The 19,126-nt window shown below is 46.3% G+C and overlaps 1 protein-coding gene across 2 annotated transcripts; it reads left to right on the forward strand.

Moving 5' to 3' along the window:
- Positions 1-5,379: 5,379 nt before the first annotated feature.
- On the forward strand, positions 5,380-17,483 carry IDS (iduronate 2-sulfatase). Of its 2 annotated transcripts, none has more exons than XM_081179026.1 (9): positions 5,380-5,557; positions 7,042-7,178; positions 8,863-9,040; positions 9,183-9,271; positions 10,660-10,860; positions 11,726-11,896; positions 12,933-13,059; positions 14,271-14,444; positions 16,548-17,483. In XM_081179026.1, exons 1-9 carry the CDS (start codon positions 5,470-5,472, stop codon positions 17,060-17,062), a joined length of 1,680 nt encoding a protein of 559 aa, XP_081035152.1. In that variant the 5' UTR covers positions 5,380-5,469; the 3' UTR covers positions 17,063-17,483. The 2 variants fall into 2 exon arrangements, with proteins under 2 accessions (XP_081035152.1, XP_081035153.1); XM_081179027.1 differs by lacking the exon at positions 5,380-5,557 and adding an exon at positions 5,570-5,803.
- Positions 17,484-19,126: the final 1,643 nt, after the last annotated feature.

Here is a 19,126-nt window from a genome sequence, read left to right on the forward strand (position 1 = left end):
GGTAAAACCTCAGTGCCTAGGACTTGCCAATCGTATGGTCGGCGGTTCAAATCCCCGTGGCGGGGTGAGCTCCCGTCGTTCGGTCCCAGCTCCTGCCCACCTAGCAGTTCGAAAGCACCCCTAAGTGCAAGTAGATAAATAGGTACCACTTTATAGCGGGAAGGTAACAGCGTTTCTGTGTGCTGTGCTGGTGCTGGCTCGCCAGAGCAGCTTTGTCACGCTGGCTACATGACCCGGAAGTGTCTCCAGACAGCGCTGGCTCCCGGCCTCTTAAGCGAGATGAGCATGCAACCCCAGAGTCGGTCATGACTGGCCCGTACGGGCAGGGGTACCTTTACCTTTAAGGAAAAGCAGGACATTCCCAGATCAAATAAGAAACTGGGATGGCTTCTGTAAATCCAGGACTGTCCCTGGAAAATAGGGACACTTGGAGGGTCTGTGATTATGGCTGTTCTAACCAGGCCTGCTTGTTTATTTACCTTTCCATTTACTGGGTTTGGGGCATTGCTTAGAGCACCACAAAAGTGTACATTTTACACTCCTCATTAAAACCAAAGGAGTCTTGGCTGTGCTTTGCCTTTTGACTTGCACAGAAACACACTCCCCGCAACTGCGCCACTATGTAATTTGTTCATTGATATTCCCCTCAGACCCTTTGTTGTAATCACCATTGAACTCTGGGCTGCCAGAATTAGAACAGCACAAATTTTTGAGTTTTCCTTTCCATTCACAGTTTGTTCGGTTACTTAATTGCTCAGACTAAAAAAGCCTATCTAAATTCTAACCACAAGCCAACTGAATTGCCAGCCAGACGGCTTGCCCTCCCTTTACTTAATTCACTCTCGAAAGCTAAATGAGAATGGATTTTTAACTAGGAATACAAACTGACCTATGAGGTACCTGTGCTGTACCTGAATTGGCTGGCTAGTGCTTAAGCCAGGCTTGTAAAGACCAGGCTTGTAAAGCCTGGTGTGTGTGTGTGTCTTAGATTTGGCCTTGGAGGAGGATGACAAAAATCAAGGATTCAGAGGTCCGAATTATTCAGTTCCCTTCCTTCTTATCAATATTGATAAGATGGCTGCACCACTTCAATTTCACAGAGACTGCTTAGAATGCACCCTTAGCATTCATTCTAGGAGACTAGAGGCTTGCTTTTAAAAGAAAAGAAAAGAAAGCTCGCTCAGCGTCTGGGATCCCTGCCCGGGGTGCCACCGGAAGACTGAATGGGCGCCATGGCACCCATGGGCTGGTGACTCCTACTGGATAAACTGGTCCCTGTCAGTGGTCCAGCTGCAGAATTCTTGAACCAGCTGAACTGCCTCTGTCTGGAAGACCAGGCTGTGGGTTATGCCTTCTGATCTAGTGGCTTTCAGGCGTTGCTGTGGAGGTTCTGTAATGCAGGACTGTTCCCAGGTTCCCCTGTCTGGTGCCCAGGGAGCCTGAAGAAGCAGCCATCAGGAGGTAATTAACGGAGCAGCTGAATATCATTTAATAAACCTAGGACAAAACGAGAGAGGCTTGCTAATGAATAACTTACACAGAATACTTGCTTCTTAGCCTGGGAAATTGTTACCGTCTTTTGAGATGATGTCTTGCAAGGATTATGTTTGAACCAGGAATATATTACTGAATGCTTTCGCATGTACTTTCCAGGGCTTTGCTCTTGGGAAACGATCTTTATTAGGGAGGGGGGCAAGAGGGAAGGCGGCAGCAAGAGTGCCTTGCCATTTAATTATTAGAATGCTAATGAAATGTGGCAAATTTATGCAAATCCGCCTCTCCGCTGAAGCTGTGCCTTTGGCTCAACCTGGGGTGCAGAGGTTTATGAGAATCTTTGCATGCTTCTCCTGCGGTTCTGAGCTCAGGGCTCATGAATCTTTCAGAAACATTTTTTTTAAGGAAACCACCCCACCTCCTACACAAAAGTACTTTAGGATGTGTCTTAAATAACAAAGACAGCAAAGTTTGAGCAGCATGGGTAATGAGTGCCGGCCTTAAAATAAAACGAAAAACTGAGCTGGAGGGATATTCCTTTTTATCGCAAGCAGGGAAGGCTGAGGCTGCTGGATCAGACCAATCTGATGGAGCCTCCTGCTTCCTACAGCAGCCGGGCAGATCACTCTGGGAATCACTGGTATTCTGATCTGGAGCCTTTTCCTCCAGGCACCTGCGTAATCCCTTTTAAAAGCTGCCTGTGACCTGACCGCATGCTACTCCACTGAGCTAGCAGACCACCCCAAATAAGACCTTGGCTCAGATATAGACAGGGGCAGCTCTGCTATGAAATGAATGAAGCTTCACCTTTAGGGCCCATAATCCCAGAGGGGCCCCAGGAGCAACTTTAGTCCACATTGCTTAATGTTTTGGGGGTCTAGTAGACCCAATTTGAGGGATTTTTAATGCTCCATTATTGGAGGCAGCTTCTGAGGACTGTTTGCTAGGAATCACAAGTGGGAGAAATGCTGTTGTGCTCAGGTCCTGTTTACATGCTCCTCATAGACATCTGGTTGTCCACTATGAGAGGATATGATACGATAATCTTTATTGTCACTGTCCCATACAGAACAATGAAATTGAAAAAAAATCTACATCAGACGTTCAGAAACCAACAAGCCTGCTATCCCAGCCTGGTTAGCCCCCTAAAAACTCTGATACCCCATAATTAAATACAATTTACTCCCATAGAGACTACCTTACACTGTGTTTAAAACCAAAATCGCATTTGGATAGAAACCTCAGGTGGCTAGTCCTAGTCTTTATAACCCTGTACCTTCTTCCAGAAGGCAGAAGCTGAAAGAGATCATTTCCGGGGTGCGCACTATCCTACACTATCTCTGCAGCTTTCTTATAACACCTGGACACATAGATTTGATCCAAGGATGCTAGACTAGGTGGTCCTCTGGCCAGCATAGCTCTTCTTAGGTTCTTCACATCCTGTGTTTGGCCTTTGGGTTCATGCACTTCAAGGGGGAAAGAAGATGTGAATTCTTCTGTTGCACTACCCATATCAAGACTAAGGTTTGGACTTGTAGCAATGGTGCTGAGCTGGCCCTACTACTGGGTGAAATGAGGCAATTGCCCCAGGCTGCACAATTCCTGAGCCCTGCTTGGCAGAATAAGCAGGAATGTTTTCATGCAGCAGTGCCCTAATTTGAAGTATCGCTACATCTTGTGGGATGTTAGGACCATAGTGGGATGTGTCTTGACATCTGAGATACTCCCTGACTGTAGAGTGGAAGGGGGAAAACTTCAGTAGTTATTCTCTGATCACTTTGTCTCAGAGATGGTGCTCACATTATGGGGGGGAACAAATGTGGCCCTTAATGAAACCCACACTTCCCCTTCCTTCTAACAAAAGGGTCACTGGAACCCATTCAAGGGTCCCTGCCTGAGCCCAACATCTGGTTCCCGGCAAGTGGTATCATTTGATCAAAATTCTTTGCTGGATGCATGAGACAAACCTGTAAGATCTTGCCTTCCTCTCCTGAGACACCATTTCCTACAAATCAGACCCCCTTCAATGACACGTATGGAAGCTCATCGCAGGGCTAGGCTGCAAGTCATAGTTAAATATGAGATCAGAGTATGCAGAGAAGGCCTGTTTATTGGGGCATTGCTGCCACCTGGTGGACAATGCTGGTATGAGGGAAAAGATGTTTCACCTAGGGGAGTTTCTGGCTGGCTGCTTCCAAACCCAAATAGTGCAAAGAGGGCCTGAGGGACTGGAAGACTCTTTGAGTCTGTTTTTCTTTTTTATCTTCTGTGGTTTATTTTTTTTTCAATGCTCGAAATTAGTTGTTTTAATTGATTTTATCAAAATTTTTGTTTTATTCTTTTTCCTTTCCTTTCCTTTTCTTCTTTAAGCCTCCTTCTGGCAACTCCTGCAGCCAAGCTGGTGCCAAGCGTCTTCCTCTACTTTCCTTTGGACCACACCAGTGAGGCTGGGGGGGGGGGGGATCTTGTTGTCTTGGCAGTCCAGGACCTCCATGCATGCTGCCCAGGCTTGCACCCCAGGAAGGTCACTTCGGTACTGCTAATGCAGTGGGTTTTTTTCACCTGGGGAGGTGCCATGGACATAGCAAGGATTTTTGTTGGGGGGGCAGGACTTTTGTTAGCGCGGGGGGAGGGGGGAACCGACGTTACTGGTTACAGTGGTACCTCAAGTTACAGATGTTTCATGGTACAGACGCTTCAGGTTACAGACTCCACTAACCCAGAAATAGTACCTTGGGTTAAGAACGTCGCTTCAGGATGAGAACAGAAATTGTGCGGTGGCAGCACGGCAGCAGCAGGAGGCCCCATTAGCTAAAGTGGTGCTTCAGGTTAAGAACAGTTTCAGGTTAAGAACGGACCTCCAGAATGAATTAAGTTCTCAACCCGAGGTACCACTGTAGTTAGTTAGGTATTTCTATTGTTTTACTTGATGGGGGGCAGCTGCCCCCCCCCCCGGCTATGCCCAGGGCTGGATTTAGATTTGATGAGGCCCTAAGCTACTGAAGGTAATGGGGCCCTTTATATGTTCAGCTGTCCTTTGTCAACAACAAATTGTTGCTGTTTTTTGTGTTGAATATATGCTATATGGTAATTTATGGACCTAAAAGGTATCTAAAGCCATTTGCACATAACAAAATATGTATTTTATCAAAGTAATTGTTGAACTGAAATACAATTAGGGAGAAGTATATTAATAGTGAATTTTTTGGGGGGTCCCCAAGAGAATGGGGCCCTAAGCTATAGCTTGTTTAAAGGTAAAGGGACCCCTGACCATTAGGTCCAGTCATGGCCGACTCTGGGGTTGCGGCTCTCATCTCGCTTTATTGGCCAAGGGAGTCAGCATACAGCTTCCGGGTCATGTGGCCAGCATGATTAAGCAACTTCTGGTGAACCAGAGCAGCGCACGGAAACGCCGTTTACCTTCCCGCCAGAGCGGTACCTATTTATCTACTTGCACTTTGACGTGCTTTCGAACTGCTAGGTTGGCAGGAGCAGGGACCGAACAAGGGGAGCTCAGCCCGTCGGGGGATTCGAACCGCCGACCTTCTGATCAGCAAAAAGGCCGCGTTTCATTAGCACGACCCCAATTAAAGCCACCCAGATGTTCGTGCAACATCTGCTCGCAATGCAACTCGTAAATGCCAAGGAGAACAACGGCGCTGACTCTCAGGGCAGCGCGTAATAGGACGGCGACCTCGCAGTTCGATCCTATGCTCTGCGCACCAAGGATCGGCAGAAAGGCGCAGGAACCTCAGCTGCGCCCTCTCCCGGCCGCCGGCAGCCTGGCCGCTTCTTCCAGACCGCAGGAGGGACCTCCGGAGCCCTGCCTCTTGCGGGGTGGAGCCCCGGAACGCCGCCCCGCGCCCGCTTCCTCCCCCGCTCCTCCTGTCGGGTCGAAGTGGGAGGATCCCGGCAATCCCCATTGCTCCCCTGGTCTCTTTCTGGAGGGGAGCGCAGCTCAGCGGCTCCTCGGAGATGGGGATGGAGTGGCGGGCGCGCGTCGCTGCTGCGTTCTGCCTCCTTTGCGTTGCTGGATCCGTCCGGGCAGGAAGACCACCGTCAGGTGCTGTTGGAAGCGAGGCGGGCAAAAGAGGAAGTTTAGCGGGGTTGGAGGGCGTGATCGTGCAGGGAATGATCCGAGGCGTCCCGCGGCTGTCGGGGAAAGCCCAGAAGCAGGATCTGCCGCTTGCAGATAGATGGGGAGCGGGGAATTCGGGACGGGTACGAGTTTGGGAGCTTGGGATGCTAGCAGTGCCTCGCCACCCCCCACCCCGCAAAAAGAAACCCCAAAACCTGGCTGTCCCTGCAGGTATTTTGTACCGCAACCCCTATTGTCCCTGACCGTTGACGGGGTCCACTGGTGTAGATGGGAGTTGCAGTCCGGTAGTTTCTGGAGATCGCCAGGTTGGGAAAATCTACTTGTGAGGAGTTTGCAGGGTGAATGGAGTGCAAATCAGGTGAGCAGAAGGATACAGGTGCCTTTATCAAGAACTGTTACCTGCAGAAGGGAGACTGTCCTGGACTGTCCGGAGGTCACTGCGGTCAGGTAGCTTGAGGCCAGCACCCCAAGCAGCTGGTTTAATCCTATTTGATTAATTTTGCAAACTGCTCTGAGGTATTCTACAATCAAGCGGCATATAAATTTCATAGGGTCTGTGAGGTAGTTTGGTGTGTCATGGGAGGTTAGCAGGGGGTCAGTTATTAAATTCATTATTAGCTCAATTGCGAAGATATTTAGGATGGTTTGGAGGTCATCCTCAGAGTGTGCACACACTGTGTTGTCATCAGCATAGTGAATGGTTCACTTTGACAGCCATTGTTATCTGTGCTTGTTGCTGTCATATTATCATGGAGGAGTCGAATAGTGTTCACAAATTTATCTGGGCAGTCAAAATTGGCCTCCACAGTCACTTACAGACTCACTTTTAAAACCGCGTTTATGGAAGACAATCTTACTCGGCTACAAGTGATCGCCAAAGAAGAAGAAGAAGAACTCAATTGGCACAACTCAGCTATCTGCCAATCTCCCATTCCCACCACCCTTCTGAGTAATACCCCTCCCCACCTTCTCACTATATAGAAGGGTCTGGCAACTTCTGTTTCAGTGTATCTGAAGAAGTGTGCATGCACACGAAAGCTCATACCAAGAACTAACTTAGTTGGTCTTTAAGGTGCTACTGTAAGGAATTTTTTTATTTTGACTATGGCAGACCAACACGGCTACCTATCTGTAACTGTCAATTGGCATAGGTCTTTGTAGGATTTCTGCCTTGAATACCAAAATGCTCAGCGCATTACATTGCAACGGTGCCATTTATTTCTTCAATCCCTTTGTAAGAATGCCTAAATATCCCTTAAGTTAGTTTGATGGTGTTAATCCCTTTAAAATGGTATTATTGTACATGGGGCGTTGATCTGCTGCTAGTTTTTCTAACAGGGTTAAGCAGTTAAAATTAGCGACTGATACATCCCACTCTTCTCATTGTTTCCGTCTAAAGCATTGACTGATACTGCTAACACTTTCCTATTAACTCTTTGGCTTTCAAGATGGCATGAATGTCCTTTTCATCGTTGCTGACGATCTGCGGCCTGCATTGGGCTCTTACGGCGACCCAGTAGTGAGATCTCCAAACATTGATCAGTTGGCTTCGCGCAGTGTTGTGTTCCAAAATGCTTTTGCACAAGTAAGCAACACAACATTATGTAAACTTTTACCACTCCCTCTGTTTCTGGTGCTCACGTTGTGTCACTTTGTGTAGACAAAATGTCTACCAACCCATTATATTCATATGTTGGTAATCTCACGTTTCTCTGCTGACGACAATCTGCAAGGCCATTTACAGTTTTCCCCTTTTTCATATGGCAGGTGTTGACTAATCCTAAAGGATTAGTCGTAGTCATGGAGAATGGAGTTATCCAAGGCTGTTCATGATTTTTGCTGCAATGTGTCTTCGTACAAATTGGCTGGGCAAAGGAAAATGTGTCACTTGATGCTTAAATATCAGTTCATTGTGATGTCAGGTGGCCTTGGCGAAGACTTGATGTTTTCATCCGCAAAAAATGTTTTTGATTTGAGTTCCTATTGAAATGAGGCTGCATTTTAATGTTGTATTTTAATCTTGTTTTTATGTTGTAGTTCAATTAATTGTTTTATACCTGGTGTTAGCTGCCCTGAGCCCGGTCTTGGCTGGGGAGGGTGGGGTATAAATAAAATTTAATAATAATAATTAAAAAAAAAGCCGTCCCTGTCTGTCAAAGGTAGGCCGTAGGGTGGCGGGTAGGAAAGGCAGGGGTCTGGCCTCTTTGCGGGATTGGCTCAGATGTTCAGGAGCACTCAGTGGTTTGCCACTGAATAGCAATTGCTGGAGCGGGGGAGGCTATTACTGTCATGTCCTTGAGGTGTCTTAGCAACCAACAAAGATGTTGGATGTTCCTGCTTCAAACTGATAGTGAAGGACACTTGCTGAGGGACTGCATGCTGTCCTATGAATCTGCTTGCGTGCTTGCTTGCTCAGATTAGTACCAGAGAGCTACTTTACACTGAAGTGGACTGTTTGCCCTTAGAGCCCAGTGTTGTCCACTCTGGCTCACATCAGCCCTTGGCCTTATTTCATGCCAGTGGCAAAGGAAGGAAAAACTGGGAGGAAAAGCAATGGCAGAGAGAAAAAGAGAGAAGCCCCGGCTGCTACTGGTTCTTTCTCCCATTCGCAGTCAGCATCTAGGCTGCAACAGATTCTCCTTGACAGAACGTGGTCCTCAACAGAAAATAGTTTCTGTGTCCTTTTGCAGAGAAAGGACTGTCCTTCAGCCTTTGCCTGGAGCTATCAGGGACTGAACCCAAGACGTCTTGCATTCAAAGCATGTGCTCTGCCAGTGGTCCAGGGCTGCAGGAGGTCAAAGACTTGTTGCTATTTCTGCAGGAGAGTCCCTGTCTCCAGCATCCCTGAGCCACTCAGCATCAAAGGGATGATTCTTGGCCTCTGTGTGCTCCAAAGGGAAGCATTTGGGAACACCAAAAGCACAAGGGGCTTCCATTCCAAGAGAATGGTGAGCAAGTCATGTTACATACAATGCAACTTCATGGAAAACACAACTTAAGTCAATTCTGAAAGAAGCTACTGGAGCCCTCCAAACCATTTGCCTATGCACATGTATAGAAAACAGCTGAAAGGCAACGTATGGGATCTGTGTGGATATTACAATCCATCCCTTGTTGTAAAAACTTAGAAGGTTGTATAATCTTAGTAGGGGGTGCAGCAGGGGTGTAGCTGTGACTATCATGAGGGGATCCTGCACTTCTGAATTTGCCACCACACTATTGTCTACCACTGAGCTATGGCCTTCCTCTCCTTTCCCCCCCCCCCCCAGCAAGCTGTCTGTGCCCCAAGCAGAGTGTCATTCCTCACTGGGCGGAGACCTGACACCACCAGGCTCTATGATTTTAATTCCTACTGGAGAGCGCACGCGGGAAATTATTCCACGTTGCCGCAGTACTTCCAGGAAAATGGCTACATCACCCTCTCCGTAGGGAAAGTGTTTCACCCAGGTAAGCTCTGAATTGGAAGGATGAGATCTCTGCAGAACCAGCTTTTCCGTAAGCCGAGTGGCTTTTAGAATTTGGAGAATTAATTTGAAAGGATTCCCCCACTCCACTCCTGGACATTTATTCTGCTGCTTCTGTTTTTCAGGGGTTTCATCAAACCATAACGATGACTATCCGTACAGTTGGACCACCCCCGCTTTTCATCCCTCATCCGAAAAATACGAAAACACAAAGGTGAATGGATGCTATGGCTAATTATTTCTACCATTATTAACTGGGCTGCACTGCTGGTGTGCGTGGCTGATTCGCAGAGATATGGAGGCTACAGTGCTGTGCCTAGTTAACTTGGGAATTATCTTAATTGAACTTAGTGATATTGCCTTCTAAATAGGCGTGTATAGGTTTGTGCTATTGGACAAGTCTTGCTTTCAAGGACTTTGCAACCTAAAGCCAGTAGTGCAAATTTTTGATTTAAACCAAACTATACTTTAATTTTTGTTGGCTTTAGCCAACAATAAAGCTTTTGATTTATTTACAGCCAGCATCCATATACCCACTGTTGCTTGGGAATTCTAAGAAACAAACAAACATCAGTTCAGTTTGTAAGTCAGTGGTTCAAATCAGATTGAAAGGTTCAATCTGCCATCTTGATTTAAAATGGCATCCAGCTGCATCCAAACATAGATAAAAAACCCCTTCTCCTTGATCCCAGGAACCATCGCAAAAAAATTGATGACAATATCTTAAGGAGCCCAAATGCATGGTGAACAAACAACTTTCCAAAATATATAGTAGATGGGTTATAGTGTGTTTATCATTTAAATGTTGTACTGTGCATTATCGTTTTTAATGGTTTGTAAACTACATGGAGAATTCTTGTTATATGGGTGGTATAAAAATGGAAAATAGGAATGAAATAATAAGTAAAGAAAAATAATTTGTATTCTGCCTCTCCCTGAAACATAAATTTGTGCTCAAAGTAGCATACAAATTCAAGTCTAATCTAACTGTAAAGTAGAAATACATTGGAATGAGACGAGGATAAGAAGGAGTGTATGTGTACAATTGCAGCTACAGTTAAATAAAGTTTGGAGATAGCTGGGAATGAAAATTAAGAAGATAAGCCAAATTCCATGGGGAAGGGTTAGATTTTGAGGAGGGCTTTGAAGAAATAGGGGAGATGAGATATATGGGGAAATGATTTTGGCAGGTTATAGGGACATATTTTTGTTTACTCACGGGACCATTAACAAAGTCTTCATACATGAGTAGCAGCAGTCAAAGTGGTGTGGGCAGGGGAGATGAAGGCCCCAAAGACCCTGCCAGCTGCACAAACTACCCATAAGCAATTCGCTTGGGGGTGGCAGGTGCCAGACGTTTGACAGGGAACATGCTTCCATTCCATGTGAGGACCACTAACAGTGACTCTGCTGAAGACCTAAGTGATAAGGCAAGGATATCTGGAGGGTATCAGGAGATCCTTAAGGTATCCCAGTTCCAAGTTGTTAAGGACTTTGTGAATCAATACAATAGGCTTGTGTTGATTTCACTGGGACTTTTTGCCTTGTGATTTGTTTTTGATCCCAGTGCCCCTCTCAGGAGACTGTTTTCTTCTTTTAAAGGTTTGCAAAGGGAAAGATGGAGAACTTCACGCCAACCTTATCTGCCCAGTGGATGTTTCAGAGATGCCTGAGGGGACCTTGCCAGATATCCAGAGCACAGAGGAAGCGATTCGTTTATTGAACATTGTGAAGGAGAGTAAGAGCAAGTTCTTCCTGGCTGTTGGGTATCACAAACCCCATATTCCATTCAGGTACCCCCAGGTAAGGAAGCCTGAATAGAAGAGCCCGTCTGAAAGAAATGCGCAGTCCTAGACAGTTGTTCTAGATCAATGAAAATCACATGGGGTTTGGAATTTGGTTGGCAAAAAATGGTTTGGTTGCTTGACCCTCTAGATCAAGTATTGGAAACTGTGAGGTGAACAGCGAATGGTGACTTATCTCTCCCATTTGACTATCTGAATCAACGCTAGTGAAACTGAACATGCTGCCTTTGGCAATGCAACAGGGGAAATTCCTGAAAATACAACTTGTAGAGAGACTATGCCCCTGCGGACAGAGGCAAATAGAATCAGTCATGCATGTTCTTTTGCACTGCCCCGGCATCAGACAATTTGATCTACGTTTATAATCAGTTGGTTGTTAGTAGGGAGTAACATGCAGAGGAATGGAAAGTAGCTTTTCTTATGTTTTCTCAGGATGGGGATAAGATGGAGATATTAGCCAGGTTTCTGCAAAACGCAGCGAGGGTTTGCGAATGTTATACAACATTAACTCAAGTGTTAGATTCAGGTTTTGATGTGTTAATTTATGCTATGTGCCAATAAAGGTTTGAGAATTTGAATTTGTGTGGGGAACTGGATCCGGTCAATGGGTTGCAGCCTTATCTCCCCGCACCCACAGGGGCCAATTTTCACAGGTGGGTGATACAGTCAGTGGCTCCCATGGGTGGAGTTGCCATCTAGATGGGGTTCTTCAAAGTTCTCCCTAGTCACAACACGGCTGCTGCCACATGCCAAACACAGCATGTCGCCTGGTTGTAAGAACCACAGCAGAACAGCAGTAGAAAAACTGCAGCCTGTTTTTGTTTGCAAGCCTTGAAATGGCTCTTCTGAAATTTCTGCTCCAGGAATTTCTCAAATTATACCCCTGGGAAAACATCACACTGGCCCCTGATCCTGATGTTCCTAAAGGGCTCCCTTCTGTGGCCTACAATCCCTGGATGGACATCAGGCATAGGGAGGATGTTGCAGCACTGAACATCAGCTTCCCTTATGGGCCAATTCCAGAAGACTTCCAGGTAGGTGACATATTCTCTTTCTCTGCACTAAGCTGAAGTGCAAGTCAACGATCTGGCCGCTCTCTGCTCCGGGTTTTGCAGGTCCCTTGGGCAAGGTGCAATTCTTGGGCCCCCTGCTCCCTCCCTCTGGGAGCCTCTATCCTTATGACCACCAACTGCTGCTGCTCCTCTTCCTCATCACTTCTTCCACCTATTTCCTTGCAAGGTATAGAGCTGCTGAGCAAGCAGGCAGCAACACCCACCTCTCTTGGGCACCAGCACGGTTGTCTGGACCAGGGTGAGAAGTAGTGGCTCACGCAGTGCTGGACAGGAGGAGCAGGCCCAAGGGGCGTTCTTGTCAGTAGCTCCCTTGCTGGGCTGCTGGCCTTTGGCAGATGCCCAAGCATGAAGATCCTTAGTGTTGCTCCTGGATCTCGTTCTGATATGGGAGTAGGGAACTTGGGGAATCCTTAGCTTTTGGGGTTTGCTTTATGACAGAACGTTTCAGGGCATGCTTCAGATTTGGGGGGAATGCGGGTGGCACCAGTCACAAAGTAGCTGCCATGGTGGCGGCAGGGGTAGGTGGGCATGTGACATAACACCAGACAGGGACCGTGGCATAACACGAAATTAGAGAGACAGCCGCCCCGCAACAGCCTTATGTTTGGCACGGGAAGGTCAGCTGCGACCTGGTTGGTCCTTAGTATGGAGAGATAACATAAGATTGATCACAAACACATACAGAGCCTCTGTTGTGATCAAATAATAGACAAAAGCTCCTTATTAATACTGGGATGGAGCCACTTGTATCCTTTCCAGATATTTGTGGAACTACAACTCCCATCAGCCCCAGCCAGCATGGCCAATGGTGAAGGATGATGGGAGCTGTAGTCCAACACCATTCAGTAGGTCACGACTTCCCTAACCTTGGTATGATAAGTTGGGCAAGTAGGTTGCAAGCAGGTCTTTAGTGTGAAAAATACTCTGAGTCCTTATAGATGCTTTTTAGATAGTCCTTATAGATTGTTCTTGGATGTTTTTCTAATTTTTTTTGCAGCGGCAAATTCGTCAAAGCTACTTTGCATCTGTCTCTTACGTGGATACGCTGGTTGGGAGGTTGCTAAGTGCCCTAGATGACATGGAGCTGTCCCACAACACAATCGTAGTGTTTACCGCAGACCACGGTAAGTTGTCTTGTTGACATATTAATGCAGAGCTTTCCAATCACTGTGTTGTGACATGTTAGTGTGTCGGCTGCAGTGTGTAGCTGTGTTGCATGAATGTTCTTCCTGGGGCTGGAAAGGGGTTAGTTAATCTCCGGTTTGCTGGTAAAACAATCACTGTGTAGTGAGATGATGCCTGTCTAAAAAGTGTGTCACCAACATGAAAAGTTTGGAAATCAATGGGTATCGGTGGCTCTTAGTCATGAAGGATGTATAGTAACTGCCTCCAAGACCAGAGATAGTTTACCTTTGAATACAAGTCACCTAGAATCAGGATTAGGAGATTGATGCTGGACTTGGGTCCTGTTTGTAGGCTCCCCATGGGTTTCTGGTTTGTCACTTTGAGAACAGGACATGGACTGAACTGGCCACGGGCCCGATATCGCAGGGCTCTTGCGTTCTTACAAGAATTGGAATCTGGGAACCGTTGGCTCACCAGATGTTGTTCAAATGCAACTTGAATCAGACCCAGCAAGCATGGCTAATGGTCAGGGATGGTGGAAGCTGCAGTTCAGCAACATCTGGAGGGCCAGATGTTATATATAATCACTTCTTTTTTTGCCGGGTCAGGCTCTTTGTTCAACGCAGGGATGGGGAACTTCTAGTCTTTCACATGTTACTGGACTACAACTCCCATCATTCCTAGCCATTTGCCAGGCTAGCTGGCGCTCATGAGATTCGGAGTCCAGCAGCATCAGGAGGGCTACAGGTTCCCTATCCTTGGCCTAGCCCAATACTGGCAGATATATCCCTTGAATCAAGTTCCACCATCCCTGGCCATTGGTTGGCAGGGGCTGATAAGTGTTGGGAGTCCAATAACATTTGGAGGGCTGTGGGTTCCTCATTCCTGTGCAGGTCAAGTGTCCAACTCTATATAAGGCAGTTTGCTACTTTCCTGCATGTTTTATCCACATACTATGTAGGGATTTTTTTTAATTAGGCAACTAATATTGTAATTAATAAATGACTAAGTTAAAGTGGCCTACAGGGGGGAAATGGGAGTTCCCCAAGGGTTCCTCACCAATCAGGTAAGTGGCTGTTTAACAAGCTTGTTTCTGTGGATTCTGAGATAGTTGCTTGAAAAACCTTAGCATCTGCTTTACCAATGATCATTCGTGCCCCTCCAACACATAGCTGATGCTCTTCCTTCAATGTTTCTTGATCTTGTCTAGGCTGGTCACTGGGCGAACATGGCGAATGGGCGAAATACAGCAACTTTGATGTCGCGACCCGGGTGCCACTGATGTTCTATGTTCCAGGAATGACAGTCCCCACCTCTCACCTGGGAGAGAGGGTTTTTCCTTTCATCGATCCCTTCACACAGGTTTCAAGCCCTGTTGCACAAGGTAAATCTTCAGAGTTTAATTAATGATGTAAATATTTGGGCTGCAACATTTAATTGATTATTTGGTTGACTCGTTTTAAAACAAGCAAAGCAACAAACCGTTTGGTCAGCGACGAAGGTGCCCTGGTTAAGTGGACACATTACACACATTAATGTTTTAAACATACACACATTAATGTTTTAAAATAAAAATGTTTTTCTAAAAAGCACTGTAGATGTTAAGGGCCATCTTCAGAGGCATTTCACTTTCTTTCACAGGAAGGAATCCCTATTCCAAGATGATGCTTTGTGTTTTGTTTCAAAATTATTTACTTACGCACATTTATGCCTCTTTAATTGTTTTACTTAATGACAGCACAACCTTATATGTTTTTCTACTCATCCATAGCTGTTGTGTGTGCCGTTTTAAATACTGGATTTTTTTTACTGTCCTTCTCAAAGTGTCGTAATTACTCAAAGCAATGCCATATAAAAATCCAGTATTAAAACCTAGCAGAACAAAGCCATAAAATTCTCACGAAATCCCATAACTACAATCCAAAAGCACTAGCAGCAACACAGTTCAATTAATGATAGCATATTAAATACCTGGGTTGCTTTTTGAAAAAATCAAATTTGTTTCAACTTTTCAAATACCACAATGGCACAATGTCAGTATATAAGCAAAACACATGATACAGAAATGCTTAAACATTTGGGCACGCGTGCACACACCCACCCACCCACCGACTGTTGTTAGTATTTCTTAAAATCCTCCATCCCACCCAATCCCCCATCCCCAAATACATTAAAAAAGGTAAAGGACCCCAACAGTTAAGTCCAGTTGCAGATGACTCTGGGGTTGCAGCGCTCATCTCGCTTTACTGGCCAAGGGAGCTGACGTTTGTCTGCAGACAGTTTTTCTGGGTCATGTGGCCAGCATGACTTAGCCGCTTCTGGTAAAACCAGAGCAGCACACAGAAATGCCATTTACCTTCCCGCCGGAGCGGTACCTATTCATCTACTTGTACTTTGACGTGCTTTTGAACTGCTAGGTTGGCAGGTGCTGGGACCGAGCAATGGGAGCTCACCCTGTTGCGGGGATTCAAACCGCTGACCTTCCGATCAGCAAGTCCAAGGCTCAGTGGTTTACACCGCAGTGCCACCCTCCCAAATACATTAAAGGTAAAGGTACCCCTGACCGTTAGGTCCAGTCGAGGATGACTCTGGGGTTGTAGCGCTCATCTCGCTCTATAGGCCAGCTCCCGTTGTTCAGTCCCAGCTCCTGCCCAAATACATTAGACGACTGGAAAACATGAACGTGACACCAGTAACAATATAAAAGCAACCCTTGAACTTTGGAAATGACTTTCCCTTTTCACATCACCATTTGAAGTGAAGTGACCCAATTTCTAGAAAGTTGACATTTCCTCTCTGTTTTGCCTCCCGCTACTATGATCTGTTCAGTTAACTTGCCCAGAATTGCAAAGACCCAGGACTGACATAACCATTGAGTTAGAACAGGGAGTTTACTGGACACCTGTACAGTGGTGCCCCGCAAGACGAATGCCTCGCAAGACGGAAAACTCGCTAGATGAAAGAGTTTTCCGTTTTGGAGGTGCTTCGCAAAACGAATCTCCTATGGGCTTGCTTCGCAAGACGAAAATGTCTTGCGAGTTCCTGTGGGTTTTTTTCCCTTTCCCCCCCTTTTTCTAAGCCACTAAGCCGCTTATCAGCTGATCCGATAAGCCGATAAGCCGCTAATAGCGCTAATCCGCTAATCCGTCACTGGGCTTGCTTCGCAAGACGAAAAAACCGCTAGACGAAGAGAATCACAGAACGGATTCTTTTCGTCTTGCGAGGCACCACTGTAATTAGGTTCCTCAGGTTTTTATGGGAAGAAGTCTTGTTTTACTTCTGAGCTGAGAGATGCAACTCATTGATTTTTTTGTGGAACACTTATTCTGCTAGTACTAATTTAGCAGCAGCAGGGCTTACTCCTTAGGCAATAGGCATGGCTTTTCTTTCTATTTGCAGTATTTAATTAATTCAAAACAGCTGGACGTGATCTGCTGAACTCTTTGGATGCTCTCTGACCTTTTCCTTAATGCTTCCTCCCTCCTAGGCAAATCCAGAGAAATTGTTGAGCTGGTGTCCCTCTTCCCGACGCTCGCTGAGCTCGCTGGATTAAAAATCCCCCCTGTATGTCCCCAGCCTTCATTTCACATCCCCCTGTGTGCTGAGGGGCAAAGCTTGCTGCGTTATTTCCCATCCATCCATGGAGGCCAAGGAAACAACAGCAAAGGAGCAAAGGGTTCAGATCCTCCAGTTGCCTGCAGCCAGTATCCCCGCCCAGGAGACACTCCGGATTGGAACTCTGATCTGCCTCTGCTTAAGGACATAAAAGTGATGGGCTATTCTATACGTACCGCTGACTACAGGTGTACGCTGTGGCTTGGGTTCAACCCCAGCAACTTCACAGTCAATCTGAACGACGTCCACGGAGGGGAGCTGTATTTCACAGCGAGTGATCCCAGTCAAGACCATAACAAGTACAGAAGCGACATGCACGGCTCCTTGGCCAAAAAGCTTTGCAACGTCTGGGAGCACAGAATTTGGGGTTCACGTCCTCTTCTGTAAGACATTGCTGCTCAAGTAGTAAAAGACATACAGACCTTTGCGTTATACCCAAAGACGTGTCTTGAATTGTAGCGGCTCTTGGAGCCAAATCTAAAATGTGTTGTGTTCTTGTGTACCAAAGAAGTATTCTTTAGTTCTTTAGAGAGCCAGTGTGGTGTAGTGGTTAAGAGCGGTGGACTCGTAACCTGGTGAACTGGGTTCGCGTCTCCGCTCCTCCACATGCAGCTGCTGGGTGACCTTGGGCCAGTCACACTTCTTTGAAGTCTCTCAGCCTCACTCACCTCACAGAGTGTTGTTTGTTCTGGGGGAGGAAGGGAAGAAGATTGTTAGCCGCTTTGAGACTCCTTAAGGGGAGTGAAAGGCGGAATATGAAATCCAAACTCCTCTTCTTCTTAATAAAGATCCCCCCCTTTGCAATGACCATTGAGCTATTGAGTGACATCTTTTCTGAACTCGACTAGTAGTCTTTTAAAGGCATCTAAGCTAGCGGACACCATTTACATTTTATGGCAGTGAATTCTGCAAATCAATCTTTATATTAAAAATTTCTGCACCCCATCTTTCCATAAACGCCTTGTATGTATTTCCTGTCCAAGATTTGCTGCCATGTGTGAAGCAGCATTGAAAAGAAGGAGGTGGCAGTAGTAGTAGTAGTAGTAGTGGGGAGGCTTCTATGAAAAGGTAAGTAAAACACATGCACACAAACCTTCTTTTCTTTCTCTTGAGTCCACGGCCAGTCAGTTTCCTTGGGTGACTGAATGCCAGTAGCTGAGGAACACGAGTAAGGAGGGTCCCATTGCTCTCAGATCCTGCCTGTAGGCTTCCCATAGGATACCGGACTAGATGGCCTTTGCCTTGATGCAGAAGGGCTCTCACATTTCTATAACCCCAGTCTCTAGTGCAGTGGGAGAGTGAAATGAGCCTCTCTCTGTCTGCTTTCTCTGGTGCACACCTTGCATAGTTTTATAAACCACTCTCGTGTGATCTTTCCTGGTCACTTAAAAAAAACACAAAACCACACACACAAGAAACGGTCAGTGCTTTAACCTATTCTTGTAAGGAAGGTGTTCCAGTCCTCAGCTTACATTGGGTACCCTTCTTTCCTTATGAATGGGACCTGCAATAAAATGTTGCAGCATGGTATGCTTCTGGTCAGGGTCTAACAGGCCACACCTTCTATCTGGACACTCCAATACATTTTCTTCTCTCCACTCCCATAGTCAGCATTCTGTGCCTCCTGAGCTTGCTGGGGTTTTTTTTTTGGGGGGGGGCAGGGAAATTCCCCTTAGCTTTTTCTATGACTTTTTTTTGTTACAAATCATAGGGTTCCCCTAAACCCATTGATTCCTGCTCCATATGTGTGTGTGTGTTTGTGCTTTCATTTTGGCTACTGTTAGTTTTCTTAGGGGGGACGGGCATGGCAAAAGTCCCAGGTTACACTTTGTCTTAGAGAAAAAGCATTCCAGTCAAAACCATCCACAATGTACATGGATCTTTGTTCATTGAGTTCTGCTCCACACCTGGGTCTCGAAGGCTGAATTTGCAGATGAAATGCAAACCAAGGGTAGTCCATAAACTGCAGTCAAATTCAGGAGTCAGATAGTAAATCCCCACCTCCCCAGCTACATCAAGCTCCCCCTCTTTTCTAGAGAGGACTAATCACACACCCTTTGTGCAGTAGCCTTGATGGCTCCAGGACATTCCAGGTAAGTAAGCTGGGGAGTCAGCCCAATATATGGGGGAGCATCCTGTAGAGTCTGTTTGATATTTACCCTCGGACAAATAAGTTGCTTCCTCAGGGATATTGGTATGGTTCTGGGAGCATCTGACTCGGGGCTCGTCTCTAGCTGTTCAAGGCCCACGAGTTGTTGGCTTTATGGCTGAACCCCACCTTGGACTTGGGGCTGCCCTTTAGGACTAGGATGCACCCTTTTTGGAAAGCGTCCACAGGCCTTCCCTCTAACTTCTCTGTTCCACTGAAATCTCATCTCCTTTCTGTAGTAGTACAGTGGAACCTCGGGTTGCGGACGTAATCCGTGACGGAGGCACATCCGCAACCCGCAG

Source organism: Podarcis bocagei (assembly GCF_964188305.1).
Source record: "Podarcis bocagei genome assembly, chromosome: Z".
Taxonomy (NCBI): Eukaryota; Metazoa; Chordata; class Lepidosauria; order Squamata; family Lacertidae; genus Podarcis; species Podarcis bocagei.

Excerpts from the sequence above, each read along its gene's own strand:
- IDS (XM_081179027.1), top strand. The coding sequence starts at position 5,626 with ATGATCCGAGGCGTCCCGCGGCTGTCGGGGAAAGCCCAGAAGCAGGAT. Across the intron at positions 10,861-11,725 it reads TTCCATTCAGGTACCCCCAG|GAATTTCTCAAATTATACCC; the intron begins GTAAGGAAGCCT and ends TTTCTGCTCCAG. Across the intron at positions 13,060-14,270 it reads AGTGTTTACCGCAGACCACG|GCTGGTCACTGGGCGAACAT; the intron begins GTAAGTTGTCTT and ends GATCTTGTCTAG.